Source organism: Myiozetetes cayanensis, unplaced genomic scaffold (genome assembly GCF_022539395.1).
Source record: "Myiozetetes cayanensis isolate MyiCay16 unplaced genomic scaffold, myiCay2020 scf5-8, whole genome shotgun sequence".
In the NCBI taxonomy this organism is placed as follows: Eukaryota; Metazoa; Chordata; class Aves; order Passeriformes; family Tyrannidae; genus Myiozetetes; species Myiozetetes cayanensis.
Genome location: NW_026087742.1, coordinates 96,836,042 through 96,856,066, shown reverse-complemented (window position 1 = coordinate 96,856,066; position 20,025 = coordinate 96,836,042). Strand labels below are relative to the sequence as shown.

At 39.5% G+C, this 20,025-nt stretch overlaps 1 protein-coding gene across 2 annotated transcripts in view; it reads right to left on the bottom strand.

Moving 5' to 3' along the window:
* The window catches only part of TBL1X (transducin beta like 1 X-linked), a 196,078-nt gene that overhangs the window by 42,176 nt on the left and 133,877 nt on the right, over positions 1 to 20,025 (bottom strand). For both annotated transcript variants that reach the window (XM_050332393.1, XM_050332394.1), the window contains exon 4: positions 11,992 to 12,099. In XM_050332393.1, the coding sequence (XP_050188350.1) occupies positions 11,992 to 12,049 (58 nt within the window). In that variant the 5' untranslated portion in view covers positions 12,050 to 12,099. The remainder of the gene's footprint in view (positions 1 to 11,991; positions 12,100 to 20,025) is intronic.

The window sequence follows — 20,025 nt, the reverse complement described above, 5'->3', positions numbered from 1 at the left end:
ATTTCCAGAACCCTGGGAAATGTGTCCTGTATTACAAGCGCTTTCACAGTTCCTGGGAAATAAAAAGAAAGGATTGCTAGTTGTAGGTAAAATTACAGTATGCCTAGTTACCCAAAGTTTTGTAGAAGCCATTATTCACTAATATTAAATGTTACACCCTTTTTTTCTTGGATATTTGACCTGTTCCCCTTCTGCCAAGAATTCAGAGTAAATGTCTGCTACCCAAAATTATTTCATTATGTGCCAAAGAATGTTTTTGGCAGGTATTTTTTTTCTTTTTTCATGCAGGAAAATATGTTGGAAAAGATTAATACAACTTGGAAATGATCTTTTGATGAGCAGTACTTGGCACACACTGTTTAAACCTTTCTGAGGGCTGCAAATCAACAAAAAGAGAAATAGAATGCAGATAGAAAACAGAACATGACCAATGGAAAGAGGAACTTATAAAAATCTCTTGAAAACAAGGTCTGAAATAATCCCCGTTTTCATTCACTCTGTGTAAATTGGAATGACAATTGCAAATAAATATCAACACAGATCTAGCAATTTAATGCAACTATGGGCAAGTTTTGAAGCTGCTTACAAAGGCCACAGCAAGGAAAAAAAAAATCTTTTCCTTTGAATTAATGGGATGCTGTTATCTTTTAGCCATGTTTGTGCACCTAAACACCCAAAGAAAGAGACTTTTAAGGATCACATTTATAAGAGACTTTCACAGTCATACATATTGCCCTTCAGCTATGTTCTTCTCTCTGTTCTAATATACACCTGGAAGTGGTGGCTCATAATGAAAGGCAGTAAAATGACAAACATGTAGCACTGCACTGTTTTTTTTCTTGACCTTTAGACATCTGTCTTCCACCCAACATGGTATTTTCTTAGTACCCCAAACATGCTGCATTTATGCAAGCTTTAAAAAACAGAACACAAAGTGATCAGAAACAAAACTTGTGCTATGGATTAAGTTCGCAAAGGTGTAATTGTTTATGTTTGTATAACTTAAGAATCAGCGCATTTGCTCAGTGTCCAAGATTCAACAAACAGCAACTTTTGGGCCAATGTAAAATCAAAATAGCCAAGTTTAGAAAACTGTGACGAGACCTACCTTACTACGAGGTAAGCAGGAAATACTCACTGGATTTCTTTCCTTCCCATGAACTTAAAAATTCTGCACAAAGTATTGCTTTCTTACACAGCATTTATCTTGGTCTTATGCAAGATAAACAGGTAGAATGAACAGAAGTTTTCAAAAGGACCTGCTTGAACTCCACCACAAAACATTTGAAACTATTGTTTATATATATTGGGACAGGCACACAGGTAGTATTTGCCTCAGTTCCTGTACTTGCGGGAATGAATGACAAGATGAACGAGGAGAAGTGTAGGAAAGCCTACCTTATCAACAGGTGGCTAAAGGATTGGTGCCACCCTCAAAATTTTGGATTTTCTGACCATGGGGCAAACTCCACAGTACCCAGTCTTCTTAAATCAGATGGGCTTTATGTATCTAGGAGGGGCAAAAGGACTGTAGCCCATAAGTCAGCGGGGCTCATCAGGAGGGCTTTAAACTAGGTTTGAAGGGGGAAGAGGTTGAATCCAGGCTCTCCAAAGAGAAGCCCAGGGATGAAAAGCCTGAGTTAAGAGTAAAATCAGCAGCCCAGCTGAAGTGCAAATACATCAATGCACACAGCATGGGTAACAAACAGGAGGAGCTGGAAGCCATCATGCAGCAGGAAAGCTGTGACGTAGTTGCCATCACAGAAACGTGGTGGGATGACTCGCATGACTGGAGTGCTGCCATGGATGGCTACAAGCTCTTCAGAAAGGACAGGCAGGGTAGGAGAGGTGGAGGCGTGGCTCTATATGTTAGAGTCCCTTGACTCTGTAGAACTTGAGGTCACCAATGACAAGGTTGAGTGCCTGTGGATCAGAATCAGGGGGAAGGCTGACATCCTAATGGGAGTCTGTTATAGACCACCCAACCAGGATGATGAAGGGGATGAATTATTCTACAAGCAGCTGGCAGATGTCTCAAAATTGCCAGCCCTTGTTCTTGTGGGCTACTTCAACCTGCCAGATATCTGCTGGGAACTCAACACGGCAGAGAAGAGGCAGTCTAAGAGATTCCTGGAGTGTATAGAGGATAATTTCCTGCTCCAGCTGGTAAATGAACCTACCAGGGGTGGGGCCCCACTAGACCTGTTGTTTACAAACAGAGAGGGGCTGGTGGGAGATGTAGTGGTCAGAGGCTGTCTGGGCCACAGTGACCATGAAATAATAGAGTTTGCAATGCTCAGGGATACAAGGAAGGCCACCAATAAAACCTCCACACTGGACTTCCAGAGGGCAGATTTTGGCCTGTTCAGAAGACTGGTCCAGAGTACACCCTTGGAAAAAACCCTTGAAAACAAGGGGTTACAGGAGGGATGGACGTGCTTCAAGAAGGAAGTCTTGAGTGCACAGGAACAGGCTGTACCAGTGTGCCAAAAGGCAAGCCGGCGAGGTAGACGACCAGCTTGGTTGAACAGGGAGATTCTGAAGGAAATCAGGGATAAAAAGAGAGCTTACAGACTATGGAAAATAGGGCTGGCTACTCAGGATGAGTTTAGGAGTATAACTAGGTCATGCAGAAAGAAAATTAGAGAGACAAAAGCGCAATTTGAAGTCAATTTGGCTACTTCTGTTAAGGATAACAAAAAGCACTTCTATAAATACATTAATAACAAAAGGAGGGGCAAGGAAAACCTCCATTCCTTGTTGGACTTGGGGGGGAACATAGTTAACAGGGATGAGGAGAAGGCTGAGGTACTTAACACCTACTTTGCCTCAGTATTCACCAGCAGAACAGATGGCCCTTGGGACAACTGTCCTCTGGAGCTGGTAGACAGGGACAGGAAGCCAAACAGCCCCCCTGTATTCCAGGAGGAAATAGTCAGTGACTTACTGAGCCACCTGGATCCACACAAGTCCACAGGACCAGATGGGATCCATCCTAGGGTGATGAGGGAGCTGGCAGAAGAGCTTGCCAAGCTGCTCTCCATCATTTACCAACAGTCCTGGCTCTCTGGGGAGGTCCCAGATGATTGGAAGTTGGTGAATGTCACGCTGATCCACAAAAAGGGCTGCAAGGAGGACCCGGGAAACTCCAGGCCTGTCAGCCTGACCTCAGTGCCTGGCAAGGTTATGGAGCAGATCATCCTGAGTGCAATCACACAGCACCTACAGGATGGACAAGGGTTTAGGAGGGGCAGGTCCTGTCTGACCAGCCTGATCTCCTTTTATGATCAGGTGACCCACCTGGTGGATGAGGGGAAGGCTGTAGATGTGTCTATCTGGGCTTCAGCAAAGCCTTTGACACTCTCTCCCATAATATACTCCTGGAAAAGCTGGCAGCCCATGGCTTGGACAGGGGCACTCTGTGCTGGGTTAGGAACTGGCTGGAGGGCCGGGCCCAAAGAGTGCTGGTGAACGGGGCTGCCTCCAGTTGGCGACCGGTCACCAGTGGTGTCCCCCAGGGATCAGTGCTGGGCCCAGTCCTGTTTAACATCTTTATCAATGATCTAGATGAGGGGATTGAGTCCATCATCAGCAAATTTGCAGATGACACCAAGTCGGGAGGGAGTGTCGATCAGCTGGAAGGCAGGAGGGCTCTGCAGAGGGATCTGGATAGGCTGGAGAGTTGGGCTGACTCCAATGGGATGAAGTTCAACAAGGCCAAGTGCCGGGTCCTGCACTTTGGCCACAACAACCCCTGCAGCGCTACAGGCTGGGGACAGAGTGGCTGGAGAGCAACCAGATGGAAAGGGGTCTGCGGGGTTTGGATTGACAGGAAGCTGAACATGAGCCAGCAGTGTGCCCAGGTGGCCAAGAAGGCCAATGGCATCCTGGCCTGGATCAGGAACAGTGTGGCCAGCAGGAGCAGGGAAGTGATCCTTCCCCTGTACTCAGTGCTGGTGAGGCCACTGAACTGTGTTCAGTTCTGGGCAGTTCAGGAAAGACATTGAGGTGCTGGAGCAGGTCCAGAGAAGAGCAATGAGGCTGGTGAAGGGACTTGAGCACAAGTCCTGTGAGGAGAGGCTGAGGGAGCTGGGGTTGTTTAGTCAGGGTTGACCTCATCACCCTCTACAGCTACCTGAGAGGAGGTTGTAGCCAGGTGGGGGTCGGTCTCTTCTCCCAGGCAATCAGCAACTAGGACAAGAGGGCACAGGCTTAAGCTCTGCCAGGGGAGGTTTAGGTTGGATATTAGAAAGAAGTTCTTTACAGAGAGAGTGATCAGGCATTGGAATGGCCTGCCCAGAGAGGTGGGTGGATTCACCGTCCCTGGAGGTTTTTAAGATGAGGCTGGATGTGGCACTGAGTGCCATGATCTAGTAATCACAGTGGGGTTGGATTAAGTGTTGGACTTGATCATCTTGGAGGTCTCTTCCAACCCAGTTAATTCTATGATTCTATGATATGTGTATATATATATATATATATATAAAGAGATATCTGGTCACAAATCTCTGTGCATATAAAACCACATAAAAATGGCTCTCATAGAGCTTATTACATTATTCTGAAAATATTACCAGAAGAAAGCATGACAAAAATAACTTCTTTACCTGTAAAAATGTTTTTTCATCTCCATTGTGAAATTTGGATTCTGTGAAACCAACTGACACTACTAGTACGTATTCACTGCTCTATGAAAAAAGTATGCAATTGGTTTTGACTTGCACAGGTGCTGTTGGCTTAGAAACCAAGTTGTTTATCTTTAGGGAAGCTGGGAAAAGTATTTACTTTTCACCTATCAACTTCATTCTTCCCAAGATCTATAGCTTTGATAAGTTTATAGAAAATGGTTTGGGAACTGCAGCCCAATAAAGCTTGTTGTCTTCTAATGTTGACCCTGATTTTCTTAAAATGTACTTAGTATTTACAAAGAGAATAAATGTTTACTAGCAGAGACAGAAACTGTGCATAATAATACAGTTCTGATTTTAGAAATGGATTTGTCTTTTTAGCAGTCATCTGTTCTCAAACTATGAAGCGTAATTTCAAATTCAGAGTCCGTCTCACTGTTTCTGGAATCATACAGTCACTATCTCCCCAGTTTAGAAGAAATACATGAAGGAGAGATTAAAAAAAAGGAGATGCAGTTTAGTAAAATCCCTAATACACCCTTTTAATAGTACACTATTTTACTCCATACATATTATGCTGGAGGCATTATATATATATTATATTGTATTATATGCAATATGTATAGTTACAGATGGTTTCCCATTATATAAGAATGTTAATTCTGAGTTGACTTTTATGAAACACTTAGATTTAAACCACACCAATTTTCTGGTCAAACTTTCCAGGTTTTCTTATCCAAGGGTTGCTTTAACACATATTGCACTCCCTGAACAACACTGTGGCTTTATTTATCTACAATAATTCATGAAAAGACACAAAAGTTGGTTCTACAGCCAACTTCCAATATATCAAAGATTTGGAACATGAGCCAGGAATGCACCCTTGCAGCAAGAAAGCCAAGAGCATCCTAAGCTGCTCTACAAAACGTGTTGCCAGAAGGTCAGTGGAGGGGATCCTTGCCCTCTACTCAGCGCTGGTGAGACATGTCTGGAGCACGGCATCCAGTTCTGGGCTCCCCAGTACAAGAGAGACAGGGATGCACTGAAGAGAGTCCAGAGGAAGATCTGCCATGTAAGTAGAGGCTAAGAGGAGTTGGGACTGCTCAGTCTGGAGAAGAGAACCTTATCCATGTGCATAAATGCCTGAGGGAGGTGCAAACAGGATGGAGCCAGACTCTTTCCAATGGTTCCCAGTGACAGGACAAGAGGCAATGGGCACAAATGAAACATATACGAAATTCCAAAATACACCACTTTTTTACTGTGAGTGTGATAAAGTATTGGAACTGTGTGTCCTGGGAGGTTGTGGACTCTCAGTCCTTGGGAGATATTCAAAACTCAGCTGGACACAGACCTGAACAACCTGCTGCAGCTGACCATGCTGTGAGCAGGGGAGATGGATTAGATGATCTCCAAAGGTCCCTGCCAACCTGAACTATTCTCTGATTCTGTCATATCCTGAGATACCATCCAGACTGAACTCTCCTATCACCCTAATGAGCCACACTGGAAGAAAACATTAAAAAAGGCAAAAGGAAAATTATTATCCACTGGCTTTGTCATCATTGCACACTACTGTCACACTGGACAAATGCCTTTATTGACCAAGTGATTCATTCTTATAATGAATTATTCTTCAAGGTATAGATTTTAATAATTTAAGAAAAAAACAAGCACTGTACATTCCCCTTCTACCTAGCAGCAGCCTTCCTACACAAAGGAAGCAGTTAGCTTTGAAGCAAATTTAGCTGACCTATATATGCCAATCTTTTATGCTATGCTTAATTTGAATTATTTTCAACATGCACTTCTCTCATCTGTGACACAGGAACTCTGTTCAAAAAAGTACTCTGACCATACCTCATGAAGGAAAAGTATGGACTTCAGAGAAAAATTTCACAGGCTTATATAAGTAGGGACTGTTGCATAAGGCACAAATTCAAAAGAACAGAATACTGATATTCAGTCATTCACTATTGCCTGAGAACTTACCTCCAAAAACCATGATATTTACATTTTGTATTAAATTTCTTCATTAAAAAGGAGTATGATTCTATAAAAAAGGTATTTTCCCTCAAACTTTGTTGCTTCCTTCTCAAAAAAATAAGGAATGTCATTGGACAAAATGTACTATTTAGTACAATTCTGACCACTAATATCTAGTTGGACAACACCACAGTGGTGAAATCCCAAAAGCTTCAGAATATCCACATTTTGTATTCTCTCATAATTTCCAAAGGCAGAATGACAGTAAAATATATTGGATATGGTTAACAGGAAAGACCCATGTTTGCACATGCCTAACTACAAAGGATTTTGTGCTGCGATTCACAGAAGCCCTTTGTGCTCTTTATACCCTTGAATCTGTGCTTATAATCTGAGAATCTTATCTTCTAGGAAAACAAGGAAAATCTGTCAATTGTGAACCAAGCCCATGAGTGTGCTGCTAGCATCCTGAATTTATAGGAGGAAAAGACCTATGCTTTCAGCTGCCTTCATTTTTACAGCTGGGAAGAAAACAAGTGAAAATTCTAACGTATAATGGTAAGTTGTCCCAAGTCAGCATCTGAAAGTGTCATTGACATCTTTTAGCAAAAGCATCTTGCTAGAGTTTTTATTGTCTTAGACGTGGTGCAGATTATACACTCAGAAAGTGTGTGTCATAAAACACAGAGAAATTCACACCAAAAAGTAAAAGGAGAAGTGAAAATGGAAACTACTACACAATCTTAACTCTAACCAGTCATTGCCAGACATCCATTACAATAAGTGCCTTACTAGAGAACAGTGTAAGCCACAGACAACCGGGGAGCTGATTTTCAGACAAGAATTCTAGACTGCAACATGCATTTAAGTGCTAGAAAAGGAACACAGTTAACTGATCAATGCATCAAAAATACCAAATTTTTAAAAGCTTTAATAACTGCATTGACATGTTGGGCTGTGTAGGGAAGGTGGTTTATTGTAGCATTTGGACTGATGATGGGATCTGTCACTTGCAACTGATGACAGCACATTTTAGATTAAAAATTACGTGAGAGATTTGATTTCCTTTTTTTTTTTTTTTGCCACTCCCCCTCCCCCAAACTCTTAGAAATTTCCCTGGGAGCCTTATTACTCTTCATTGCATTGTACTGTTCTGACCTTCATTCCAAAAGACAAATAAATGTATGTTTTTCTTTTGGGAAAAGCAGAACAGGAAAACTGTACATTATGAATTCTGTATGTTTTTTTAGAAACAGAAGAAAACCAATAAAAGTTCTGTGTCAGCAATGGCTGCTAGCAAAAGTATGCTTCTCAGGAGTTTGAAGAGGTACAAAGTTGAATCAATGTAATTTGGATGCCAGAACTGTGGCCACTTCAGTATAGCTTGTTTCACTTTTGTCAATGTACCAACTTTGTTGGTATAACTATGTCCACCACAAGAGTATTTTGTGTGCTCCTATCTCAACACTGGTTTTACACTCTTAGTGTAGACATACCTAAACCTGATTTTAGTAATGGGGGCCAACATTTCACTTAAAGGTAGACTTTGTATCAAGACACCTAAAAATAAATATAATCTGAGTTTAAAGTTTGACTCCTGAGATAAACAAAGCTTGGAAGTACTCAGCACTTTTAAGATTGGCCACTTAAAACTGTGCACCAAATAAGTTCATATGCAAAAAGAAGAAAACTAAACACTGCAAGACTTGACTTGGATAGGAAGCAATAATTTTAAACTGAAGATAAACTCTCGTTTTCTTTATACCTCAAGAAGGGGTCATTCAGTGGAAGTGACAACCCCTTAGTGGTGGAATTCCTATGCCATTAAGACATGGAGCCTAAATGAAAATTATGCCGGACTGCTTTATTTTTCTGGGGGTAGATAAACACTGAGACAGTCACCTATGTGAAGAAGCAACTATTTACTTATTTTAATACAGCTAAACATTTAGAGCCTTAACTTGTCCAAGTCCTGTCTTGTATGGGAGGGATCTGACTGCACTGCCCCTTGACCAGGCATCTTCTCCAGCAGCAGGCAACCCAAAGAAGTCTCCCTGGCTGTATTTTTTGTGTTAAACCACCGATCAGTCAGTATAACTCACCAAATGCCACAACTTACTATTTCATTCCATCTGCAAACTTACTCGGGAATCATTTCGTATTTCCTTCCAGGTAACCGATAAACTATTGAGCATTAACGCCAAGAACAGATTCCTATGAGTTCCCACAAAAAGCAACTCTTGAGATGAATACTCCCCAACTCTAATCACTTTTCAAGATGTCTCTGTTAGCCCATTTTTAATCCATTTGGTAACTCTGGATTACACTGATTTTACTCACTGTTATTTCATTTTGTTTTTAACTGCAGTGTCAACAAGACTAAGTAAATGTCATAAAGTAGATGTCTAAGTGTATTAATGTCAGCACAGCTCTCTCTGTCACCTTCATTTCTGATCTTGGAAAAAGCAGTATCAAGTTTGTTTAACAAGATCTATTATCCATAAAAACTTGCTGGCTGGCATTTGGCATGAGGTCATCCCTTCATCTTTGTTGGAGATATTTAGTCTCAGCCTTCCAGTGATTTTGCTTGACCTATAGTTACCTGGATCATCTTGTTTAACCTTTAAAAATTCTGGCACAACATTTGCTTTTTCCAGTTCACTGAAACTCTCCTTAGTATGCCAAGGTTTGTTAAAAAGCAACAATAATGGTTTAGACAGTTTCAGTCTATTAATACTCTCCCATGCGAGTTTTCTGGTCTGACAGAAAATTAAGGAGGAAATATAATTACTGAATTTCACATCTAACTTCAATTTTAGAAGAGGTAAACTTCTACTAGAATCATCTGCCAGCATTTTCATAATGAAGCTTAGAGCACTCACCAGAATAATTTTTTCTGGTGTTGTAAATAATCTCAAGTATTTCTGTGCATTGCAGATGCAAAATACATGAAATATTATAGGGATATTATGGTTTTTTATATAGTTATTCCACCATATGTATTTCCTTTCATCATTTCACTCTTCCTCCTACCATTTGCCTACACCTTATGGGAAAGCCTGGAAGTTTCACATGATAAGATTAAATGACACATACCTGGGGAAAAAAAAGTGAACTTTTGTATGGTCTTGTAAACAACCACTATGGCTGTGTCCAATACAATTTTTAGAAGCTTTAGGTTAAGCTAATGTTAACAAATAATCAATGTAATAACTTTGTTTTTGGCAAACTCCCTTAAACTGTAGGGGTTTGAACTCAGACTGTATTTAAACACTAGGCCTTTAAATCTGGCATGCATTAGTTCTGAAGCTTTGGATTAAATATCTTTCGTCTGCTGTTGTATCTTGTGGCACTTACAGTAGCAGGTAGAAAAGCAAAAATTATGTACAACAATTTCTGTCTTATTACCCTATTTTGTCTGAAAATACAAATATAAAAATTCCTTTGGAAAAAACAGTGACAACAGGAAAAAGGATTAAAAATAAATGTGAGAAGCTTTTCAAACAGATTAGTGGATTCATCATTGGTTACAGCTCTTGTATGCTGAATGAAATTCCTAACAAACTGTCAGGTTTATCTACTGAATCCATACCCAGCATCTAGATTCCAATATGCTCAGTTTGAAGCATATTTGAATATTTCTTCAAATATTTCACCTCAACTTTCATTCTCTTATATGTGTAAAATACAACAGAACAGTGGAAATAAAATGCGTTTAGTATGTGTGGATTAAAAAAAGAGGAACTTTTGGCCCTCTAGATACAAAGGTAAGAGCAGTACAACTTGCCATTAACATGAAAATCTGTATGCAAACTTCTCTGTAAAATGGTAAAAGTGACTGCTTGCTTGTGGGAGATGGGTTACCTAGAATACTACCATTCTTGATTGACTTTGTAAAGCCTCCTGAATCACTACCACAACACTAATCCACCTACTGATGAATCAAGAGGAATGAAAAAGGCTAATTTTCTTTTTTCACATCAGGAAAAGCTACTGTATTAACACACTGTTATGTATGATCTCCTAAAACTCAAATGCATGAACATAAAATAATTTCAGGATTCTTTACACTTTGATTATGTCCATCTGTGCACTGCTCTAACGTCTAAAAACTTTTTCCACTGTGGTACACAATATCTTATTTTTAAAAGTAAACTTTGTCTGGATGACATTTTTAGTTTTGTTAGTTCTTCTTTTCCTTTCATCTGTTTGCACACCAGATCTAGACTATTTTTTTATAAGCTCTGTTATTAGGGAGTGGAATGGAATACAATAGAAAAAAGCTAACACAGGCCACAACTGGACTCTCAAAGAACTGTTTTAAAAGACCAAATACTAAAAAGGTATGATAAATCTTCTTAATTTCAGTGGAGATTTAGGTTTCTGGGATTGAAACATTCTTGCAAGTAGAAGAAATATCTCAAAATAACATATCTAATGAATGCTAGTTATAATGACCAACAGAAGTAGGCTAACCCTTTTTAATATGCTGGGATTTTGGTCCCCTGTGCAAGACATCTCTCAGGTCTGGAGGGTTTATTCTAAAACTGGCTTCAAATCTTCTGACAGGATGACATGTATTTTTCATAGAAATTTTTGTTCGTTTCAGCATGTGAAACATGAAGTATTTTTAGCCAATTCTACTTTTACCAACACAAAACATAGGGTCAGTACCAAGTAAACTATGATGCTGCCTATAAATTATTTGTCAATGTTTCTCAACTCCCCTACCATCTCTACTCTAATAGAATATTTTCCATTAGCTAAGAGACTTTCTACTTCCTGCAGTCAAAGAGTGGAAACAAGACTGTGGAAACAAAATCTGAGTTTCAATTTAATTGTTTTTTAAGATTTCCTTCTAAAAGGAAAAGCCCTGTGATATTTTCCAATATGAAAACAGATAGAAGTGGAAGTGATATTAAGACAGAGCCACGCCAACCCTTGTGCAGCTCAGTTTACATACATAATTACCCTAACACAATCCTAAAACATTAGAAATTTGCAAACAGATTTCCATTAACAGTCAACATAAAACCAATTTAGACAATTATAAGTAGCTAAGAAAAAAGACACAACATATATGTGCTTTGTGTCCATGCCGCTAAAAATTACTTTGGTTGACATAACTCTACCAAAACATAAGGTTATTTACTTCCTTGTTTTGCCTAACTGCAATGTTTACTTTTGTACCTGTGCATGTTCGCACTTTTTTTATGTTCAAGACAACGATTTCAAAGAAATATGGGTTTGTGCAAGAAATATTTAGTTTATTAGTCTGAAACACTCAAGGCAACATTCCTAGAGCAACATCATGCAAAAAGCCAATTTTCCCATTTCATTTATGACCAGAAGTTGTGAGGAAAGACAGGAAATTTACCCGATTCCTGGAGATAGCGATACACCAAGAAATTCACTTCGTCACTGGTTATGCTCATCTTAGCCCAACCTCAATATGATGAGGTCTACGAGAAGTGTGATCCACGCTCTGTTCAAAGGGAGAGAAAAGAACAGGTTTTGTTTTATCTTCATTTGGTATGAAATGTGTTATCAAAACAGAGGTGGGAATTGCTAAGGTATTTAAAGATCTCATACAGTTATTAGAGCTGTGATGTCCCAGTGTGAGGCACCCATTAAATATTGTGAATCAAGTGCTCAAGCTGTACTGCGCCTTTTATTATAATTAAAGAGCAGTATTATGAGAGACACAGAGGGAGCATTTTAAATCTTGGGAGGCTTTGCAAATGTCAACTCTTTTCCTTCAGTGGCTTTACCAAAGGTTCTTTGGACGCTCCTTTTTACCATGTGAGCATTTTTTTCCTCAGAACTGCTGACAATTACAGTCACACATAACACACCAAATCATAACCTTTGTGCAGCCCCAAATTTGAAATCCAGTTTTCTGTCTGGTCATTTATCTGCTGAAGACAGATACTCTCCTTACAAAGCCATGTTACACAGTGAACAGGGCATGGGGAGAATGAGCAGAGAGAGAACACCAGAGAGAGAACACCATGTACCTTGAGCCAACAAGGAATACAAATATCCTTGCATTATATAAAGTTATAATATTATAATGTCTCAGTTAATGGTGAGAAAGAATTAAACTTCCATTTTTCACTAAAGTAATTGCAACCTTTAGGACGATGGTTTTACATTACTATTTTGGGCTTATACTCTGGTAATAAAAACACTGGGCTTGGATGATGAATTTTTTTTGAACACTTTCCATTAAACCTTGACGATTTAATGGGAATCTGACATAAGTAGTTTGGTTTCAAAAAAACATGAGTACTCCTCAGACATAAACTTTGCAACACTGTCAGCCACACCATACCTATAACTAATGACGTACAGATTTGGACACAGAGGCACACGTGATGCTCTCATCGTGTCTTACAAATGAAAGATCGTGGGCGTGTGCTGTTTCTTTCAATTTCCCGTATGTCTCTTCTTGGCAAGCAGAAAGGTCGTCTTTGTTCATCGAAAACCTCTTCAGTAATTCCTGCTGCCCAAAGTAGCACCTGCTACTGCAGGCAATGCTAATCGATGACGTTTCCCCTGCTGATGGTTTAAAAATCAGCAGGTCACTCATGACTGTAACAGATGTCTCTGCATATTTATGTAAATGGAGGTCTTTGGAACCCTGGTAAGCCTTTTATTATCCTGGGCTGTATTTCATCAATAGCTTGGATGGTGGTTTTCCATAAGAAACCATAGCTTGCTAATTTGGGAGGCACCCTCCTCCAGCACTCCAGTCTTTATTATTACAGTTTGCATTTCACATAGAACAAGAAGAAACAAAATACTGAAAACCATGTAAGTCTTGGTAAGGAAAATTTCATCTCCTTTGGAAAGGATGAGCACTTTCTGCTAAGATTCTGGCTGAGGACAGCATCAGCTGTATCCAACATCCAGTCCTGTCACACCCGCCACGTACTGCCCTGGGAAGCCAATCGGACTCTTTTCTCTTCAATCTCTCATCTGTAAAATGGGCTCAGATTTCTCTGCCACACTATTTGGAGACTGGAAGCACTGACAGTGGTAAGAGCTTTAGTTACCAAGGTTGGCAACTGCAGCCAGTGAAAGCACCACTTCCAGTATAACTTTACACATAACTTCTTCCACATAAACAGACTTGGAGCTGTATAATTAATAAACCCCTCTGCCCCTTTTTGCATAATCATCGTTGTACAATGAAGAACAAGACAGATATTTGCAACAACAGTTAAGACCTTTTTCATATTTGAGTGCTTAAAATACATCTGTATCGTTGCTATGGCCATGATAATATTAAATCAAGAAAATCTGATAGCTCTGGGTTGAAAAAATGCACTTTAAAAAGCACTTTAAAAATAGCTGTTTCAGAATTTGGTGGTAGGAAAGTTGGTAAAGATGAAACCTCTTACAAAAATTCAGTTTCAACAATGACGTACTCTGTGGTAAGATGAACTTTATTAAAAAAAAAATCAAGAAACTACAAATGGCATTTCTGGATTCATCCTGCCAATTGAAGAAATTAACATGGTATTTCCCACATACAGAGGGTTGCTTCAGCAAAGGGGAAGCAAAGGAAAGGAAGAGTGCTGGTTTTTGTTTGTTTTTCTAAAGATAACTTCTCTTGAATGAACTAAAATCAGAGAAAATCAGCATGATTGCAAAATAAATAATCTGACAGCCCCAGAAAAAAAAGCTCCATGGCAGCTACCTTTGCATCAGAATCCCAAGCACACTGAGTAGTAGTTGGATTTACAATGCATTTTCCCTGAAGTCAGTCCACAGGAATTACTTTGACATACGTGTCAGATCATAGCTTTATACACATTGTTACCATGCCACAAATAACTAGATGATCCCCACTCACATATTTAAGGTTTCTTCCCTCCCACAGATGCCAGTGTAGTGATCAGACACACAACTGTAAAGCTTTTACCCATCCAAAGCAATACACGGTTTTTGGCTTTACCCATAGAAATCTATTCATTAGAAACTTGGCTGAGCTATGAAAGACCATTCTCAATTTCATTAATGTTCTTTCTGATTTCCTTCTTCTCTGCAGATAAACAGCCCAAAGAGAAGTGGCTAAAAAGACATGTTAGGGAGGAGAGGAACACACTTATATTTTGCGTATCTCCAAGGTTTATAATGTACAAACAACTAGTCTCCCCCACAACACAGTATTTTTTAAATTTAGAAATACAAACTTCCGTAGAAAACTGCAGAAACCTTCAGTTACGACTGTGACAGATTTAATTCTGCAAACTGATGATCTCCTTTTTTTACTGAAGACTGGTATTACCTAGATTAATAGTTTTTTTAGAAGAAATAAAGTACAGTTTATAAAGAATACCGATGTTCCTTTGGAGACATTTCATGTTTAAACCAGCAATAACATCTTCATTCTTCATGATGTCAAGAGGATTAACAAAAGGCATTCAAACACACTTGAACTTTCTTTACTTGAAATACTTTTTCCTGCATCCAATTACACATAATGGGAAGTTCTATTTACTTAAACCTCACCTTAAAAATTTGGGTGGTGATCCCACAGACATTTAAGACTGTCCAAACATGTGACCTGAGTCAATTAAGACTTCATAAAGTATACCGTGTCTAAAACATACAAATGCCATCAGTGGATAGGTTGTCAAGAGCATGCAAATTAAATTTAACACTTATTTTAAATAAAGACTCAACTCTCAGTTCTACCGGGATGGGTTTGCAGAAATGTTTGGTATATAGTGGTAAAAATCTAGGATATTAGCTCGAATACGCCACCACTCTGCTTCTAGGGCTGCTTGGCTTTTGCTGAACTGAGTGGTTCATCTGGCATTGAGCTGGCTCCAGTGAAGCTACTGCTGCAGCTTCCCTGTGCTCTGGGCAACCAGGGCAGCTTGTCTCCTGGAGTACACCACTGGACCTCATTTGGGTCTGTACACTGACAAACCACTGTTCTCAAATTATACCTGCCCTGGAGCACTGGGAATCCTGCTAATGGGCCATGCAAGTGGCTCTGGAGAAGGCAGCCTCACGTATATCTATAGGTCAGCACAGTGCTGGCCAGGTGAATTAAGAATAGTTTCTTTACATCCCATCCCCTTACTCAAGGATTCCTCTCCCTTCGTCAGGCATATTTTAGCACTGTTGCCGTAAATAAGGGAGATCTGGCTGAAGAATCAAGGGAAAATAACTTTTTTTATTTTCAAATAGTGTCTAAAGACTCAAATCCTCTGCTCCTCTTCTAAATGATAGACTCAACTCCTCTGCTCCTCTTCTAAATGATAGTCACAGGGTCCTCCAGGGCCATGTCCTGCCCTCCAGGCTAACCTCGGGGCAGGGAATGGCTAAGGTTATTTCAGGAAATGAGTCTACATTTGCTCTTGCTGCAGCATGCCATCCACAGGGACTGGGAGTTACCAGTCAATCTTACCCTCAGGAAGGCGGAAACAGGCCAGACATTTAGGGAAAACACCTAAACTAAAACCTAAACCTGAAACCTAAATAGGAAGTCAGGCACTTCCCATTTCTGCATCCAGCCCTGCCGACAGAAATATATCAGATGGCTGGTCTGGCCATTGTCTTACAGTGTGAAAAAAGTCTGCAAGCTCTAGTCTGCTTTGACTGAGTGCTGAGCAGTTGCCAACTTGTTGGAGGGTTTTTTGGGGGTCATTATTGTAAAATCCCCTGAAAAACAAACCTCTCAAAACCCCAACTGAAATATACAAATTTTCATTTTATCTCCACTGTCTACACTATTTACCTATTTGTTTGACAAGGGTAGGTCAAAATGTCTTTTCACAACCGAAGTTTTACTGACAACAACATTGTCATTAAAATGATAGGGTGGTGTGAAGCAAAACTGTGTATTTGTTTCGGGGGAAAAAGGCAAGGAGAGGTTCCATAAAAATGAAAACATTCCAGAAAAGTTCAAACATGTAATGTTGTTGAATTGATGCCTTGCTGCATGGGAACTGGAGTTCACACACTTGTGCTTTCTTTTTCATCAAAGATGGATCCACGCCCTAAGGTGTATCTCTCAGGACCCTGGTTTACAGTCTCCCTACTTTGGAGAAGAGAATGTGAACAGAAGGACTAAAATAGACACTAGGAAGGCACCATGACAGCATAGCCAAATTAATGTGTTACTGTTTTGCATATGCTCTGTAGTTTAATGAAAAACATTTCCCAAAGCCAGAAGCCACTTCTCAAAAAATGAGTCATTTAGGCAATCTCAGTATTTTCTGTTGAAAAATACTTTAATCAGAAACTTTCAATGAGCTCTATGCTTCTGTATTTCTCGGATGTGCCTTACCACAGAGCCAGAACAGAGTCAGGAGCCAGTAGCTCTTCCCCAAAGGGTAATGAGCTCTGCCTGGCCCACACCAATGCATTCCTCAGTCTTGGCTTTTATCACAGCTGCCTCTTGTGGAAACTCCAGTATGCTACTTTCCCAAAATGCCAAATGGAACTTCTCAGAGAGGAAAAGAGCACACTCTGCTCCCTCTGCCCTCACAGTCTCTCCTGCCATTTCATGAAATGAAAGGGTAAAACATCTTTTCTTTACAAGTATCCCGACAAGGGAATGAGACCATCGCACTCCTCATTACAAAGTATGAAGTGTGCAGGATGGTTCTTTCCAAACTCCACATATGTCAGTCACCAAATTAACAGTGAGCCTCTTTCAAAATGCAGACTGTGCAGGCATGACTTCTTGACTCCTCCTTTTAAGGCTTGAACAAGACACCATGCTTCAAAAAAAACCCCAAAAAACCAACAAACAAAACCAACCCCAAACAGTTGCCCTTTCTAGAGACCTCGCACTTTTAAAAGCACATCAAGATGTGCTCACAGTAAGAACTGCACCATACCGCCCTGGCCTTTCATAGTGGGAAGGTGAACAGTTAACTATCCTCACTCTGCAAGTGATCCTCAAAGGTCACCAGAACTACAAAAATGAGGCGATTCCAGCCTCTCAGATCTATTGTCCTAGGCTCCTTAACAGATGCTCACAGATGTCTCTGCATCGCTTATGCTGTTAATATTTTTAAGTTTTCGTCACAAGTGCATTTGCAAATTTGCTGTTTTGGGAAAACAAAAGCTGAGATTCTGCAGAACAGAGTAATCTCCTTTGGGAACGGTTATTGAGCTGTACAGTATGCACTGTCTCACTTAGATGTCTGTCACCCACATTTATAGCAGATCACTAAGGACAGGGACCTCAAAAAGAGAAGGCAATAGGCTTGTCAGAAATCCTGCACTGCCAAATGTTAAGCCTGGTTCTTATTTTAGTTTTAAACCTACTTATTTACACTGAACTTCCACTGATTTTTAAAAAACCACACTAGACCAAAACAAACCCAGGGAGCCACAGCTCATTCCCATTCTCACTGCTGTCTTTACGACCACACTTGGATGAAAAGGTTTAACAACTTCACCTGTAGCTGAGAGCTTCAGAAAAAGGGCACAGATGTAATAAAGGTCTAGCTTGGATCCTGACACTTGGATCTCATACTATGAACCAGTGAGCTCTACCATATCAGTGTTCCAAATCTGGTGCCAATTGGAGAAAAAGGAGGTAGAAGGAATGTGCCAAACACAGACATGCAGTACTGATCAATGAACCTGTAATTCTGTCTTCACAAGGTCACTCCTGATGAATCAAATGTTGTGTGGGCAAACCTGACAAAAATGGGGTTTTCATTTAAAAAAAATCAAAATGTTGTTCAGGGAGAAGGTTGGTTTACTATGCAACATCTATAAAGATGTGTCTTTGAACAGATGAATCTCTATTTTTTAAAATCATGACAGTGCCTACTGTATTTATGTTTTTAAAAATCTGCAATAGATTATCAAAAGGGTTGTCCTTTCCTGGGAAAAAAATTTTTAACAAAATAACACATCATCCAGGAAAGTATCAATAAAATTAAAATAATCAAAAGTAACACCAAAATATTTTTAAAAATAATTTGGGCAGGTAAACACTTTAGTGAACATTGTTGCAGAAAGCTTTATTTCTGCATGACTATTACTTTTCATTAAATTATAAATTACATTTCAAATTGAAGGGCCATTTGGAACAAAATCCACATCTATTTACATAAAAAAGGGCAGCGAGAGATATTCCAGCAATTTCTAAGTGCTATTCAAACATTTTTCAATTAATCAACAATTCCCAGAGCAAAATAACTAATCATTAACAAAAGACAAGCCTTTAATCACCAAATTCCCAGCAAACTCTAGTTCTTCAATCCAAAGATGCTGAACTGTGCATCAGATCTTTCATACTTATAATCTCTTAGTTTGGTCAGGTTGTTTTTCAGTTCTCAGCTGATTTACTTAATTACAGAAGCCTCCAGCATTTCAGTTCTGAGTTCAAGTGGATCTTTTCCAACTGCCTTTGCTGCAGACTAAAATGGGTTTTCCAGTACTGATCTTTCCTTTTTGTCTCTTTGCTAAGGGGAAAAAAAGAAAAAAAAAAAACCAACTGCTTCTCTTAATTAGTGCAATTGTGTTAAACCTGTTTTATAGCTTCATTCTAAGAAAAGGAAACTTCCTTTTTTTTTTTCTTAGTTTTTTTTCCCCCTTTTTTTTTTTTAATAAACAAAAATATTGTTCACACTAGTATATTATATCGAAAGGTCCAGGAATAAAAAAAAAGACTAATGGGAGAGCAACAGCTGACAGTAGGCCCAGAAATTGCAAAGAAATGAAATGAATTGTTTTAAAGTAAAAAAGGAAGGAATTACAGAGGCTTGAGAAATCAAAACACATGATTGGACTTAGTTTGAGAATCAAGATACCTCATCACTCTTGGAACAACTGAAGTCAATTGGGAATCCTGCCACTAAACAGAACCAAGGATTTTCTTCCTTACATGAGCACAAAATGGCAATTAGGACAAGCAGAGGGACAATGGTATGTGTCCACTCATTTCAAACCAATTAGGCCAAAATACATGATTGTCTGACTGTGCAGTAACAGACTGCCTGTGTGCATGCACGTTTCCATGCACGTAATGCAACAAAAATGTGCTTTAAATCTTACGAGTTGTGCTACATGCTCAAAAAACTTAATGAACATTGCAACCTTAAAAAGATGGCCCAATTTCTCTAGCAATATTTGATTTTCTTTAATTTTGGCAAGAGGGCCACTGTATTAATACTCTCTCAAATTTAACTTTTCACTTAATATACCTGGATTTTCGCTAAAACCTCAACAAAACCAAATATTTACGTTTTTCATCTGTGCTTCACATTCACAATTTTGAGGTGAAAGAGTGTGATGGCATGAGTTCCTACTAGAACTGGTTGTACCTGTTTCAGATGTAAAATAACACATATGAACTTCCAGAACAAGCATTCCTCCCCCCCCCAAATATCTAGAATAACGTGTAGTTTCTTTTTCAGCTGTTTGA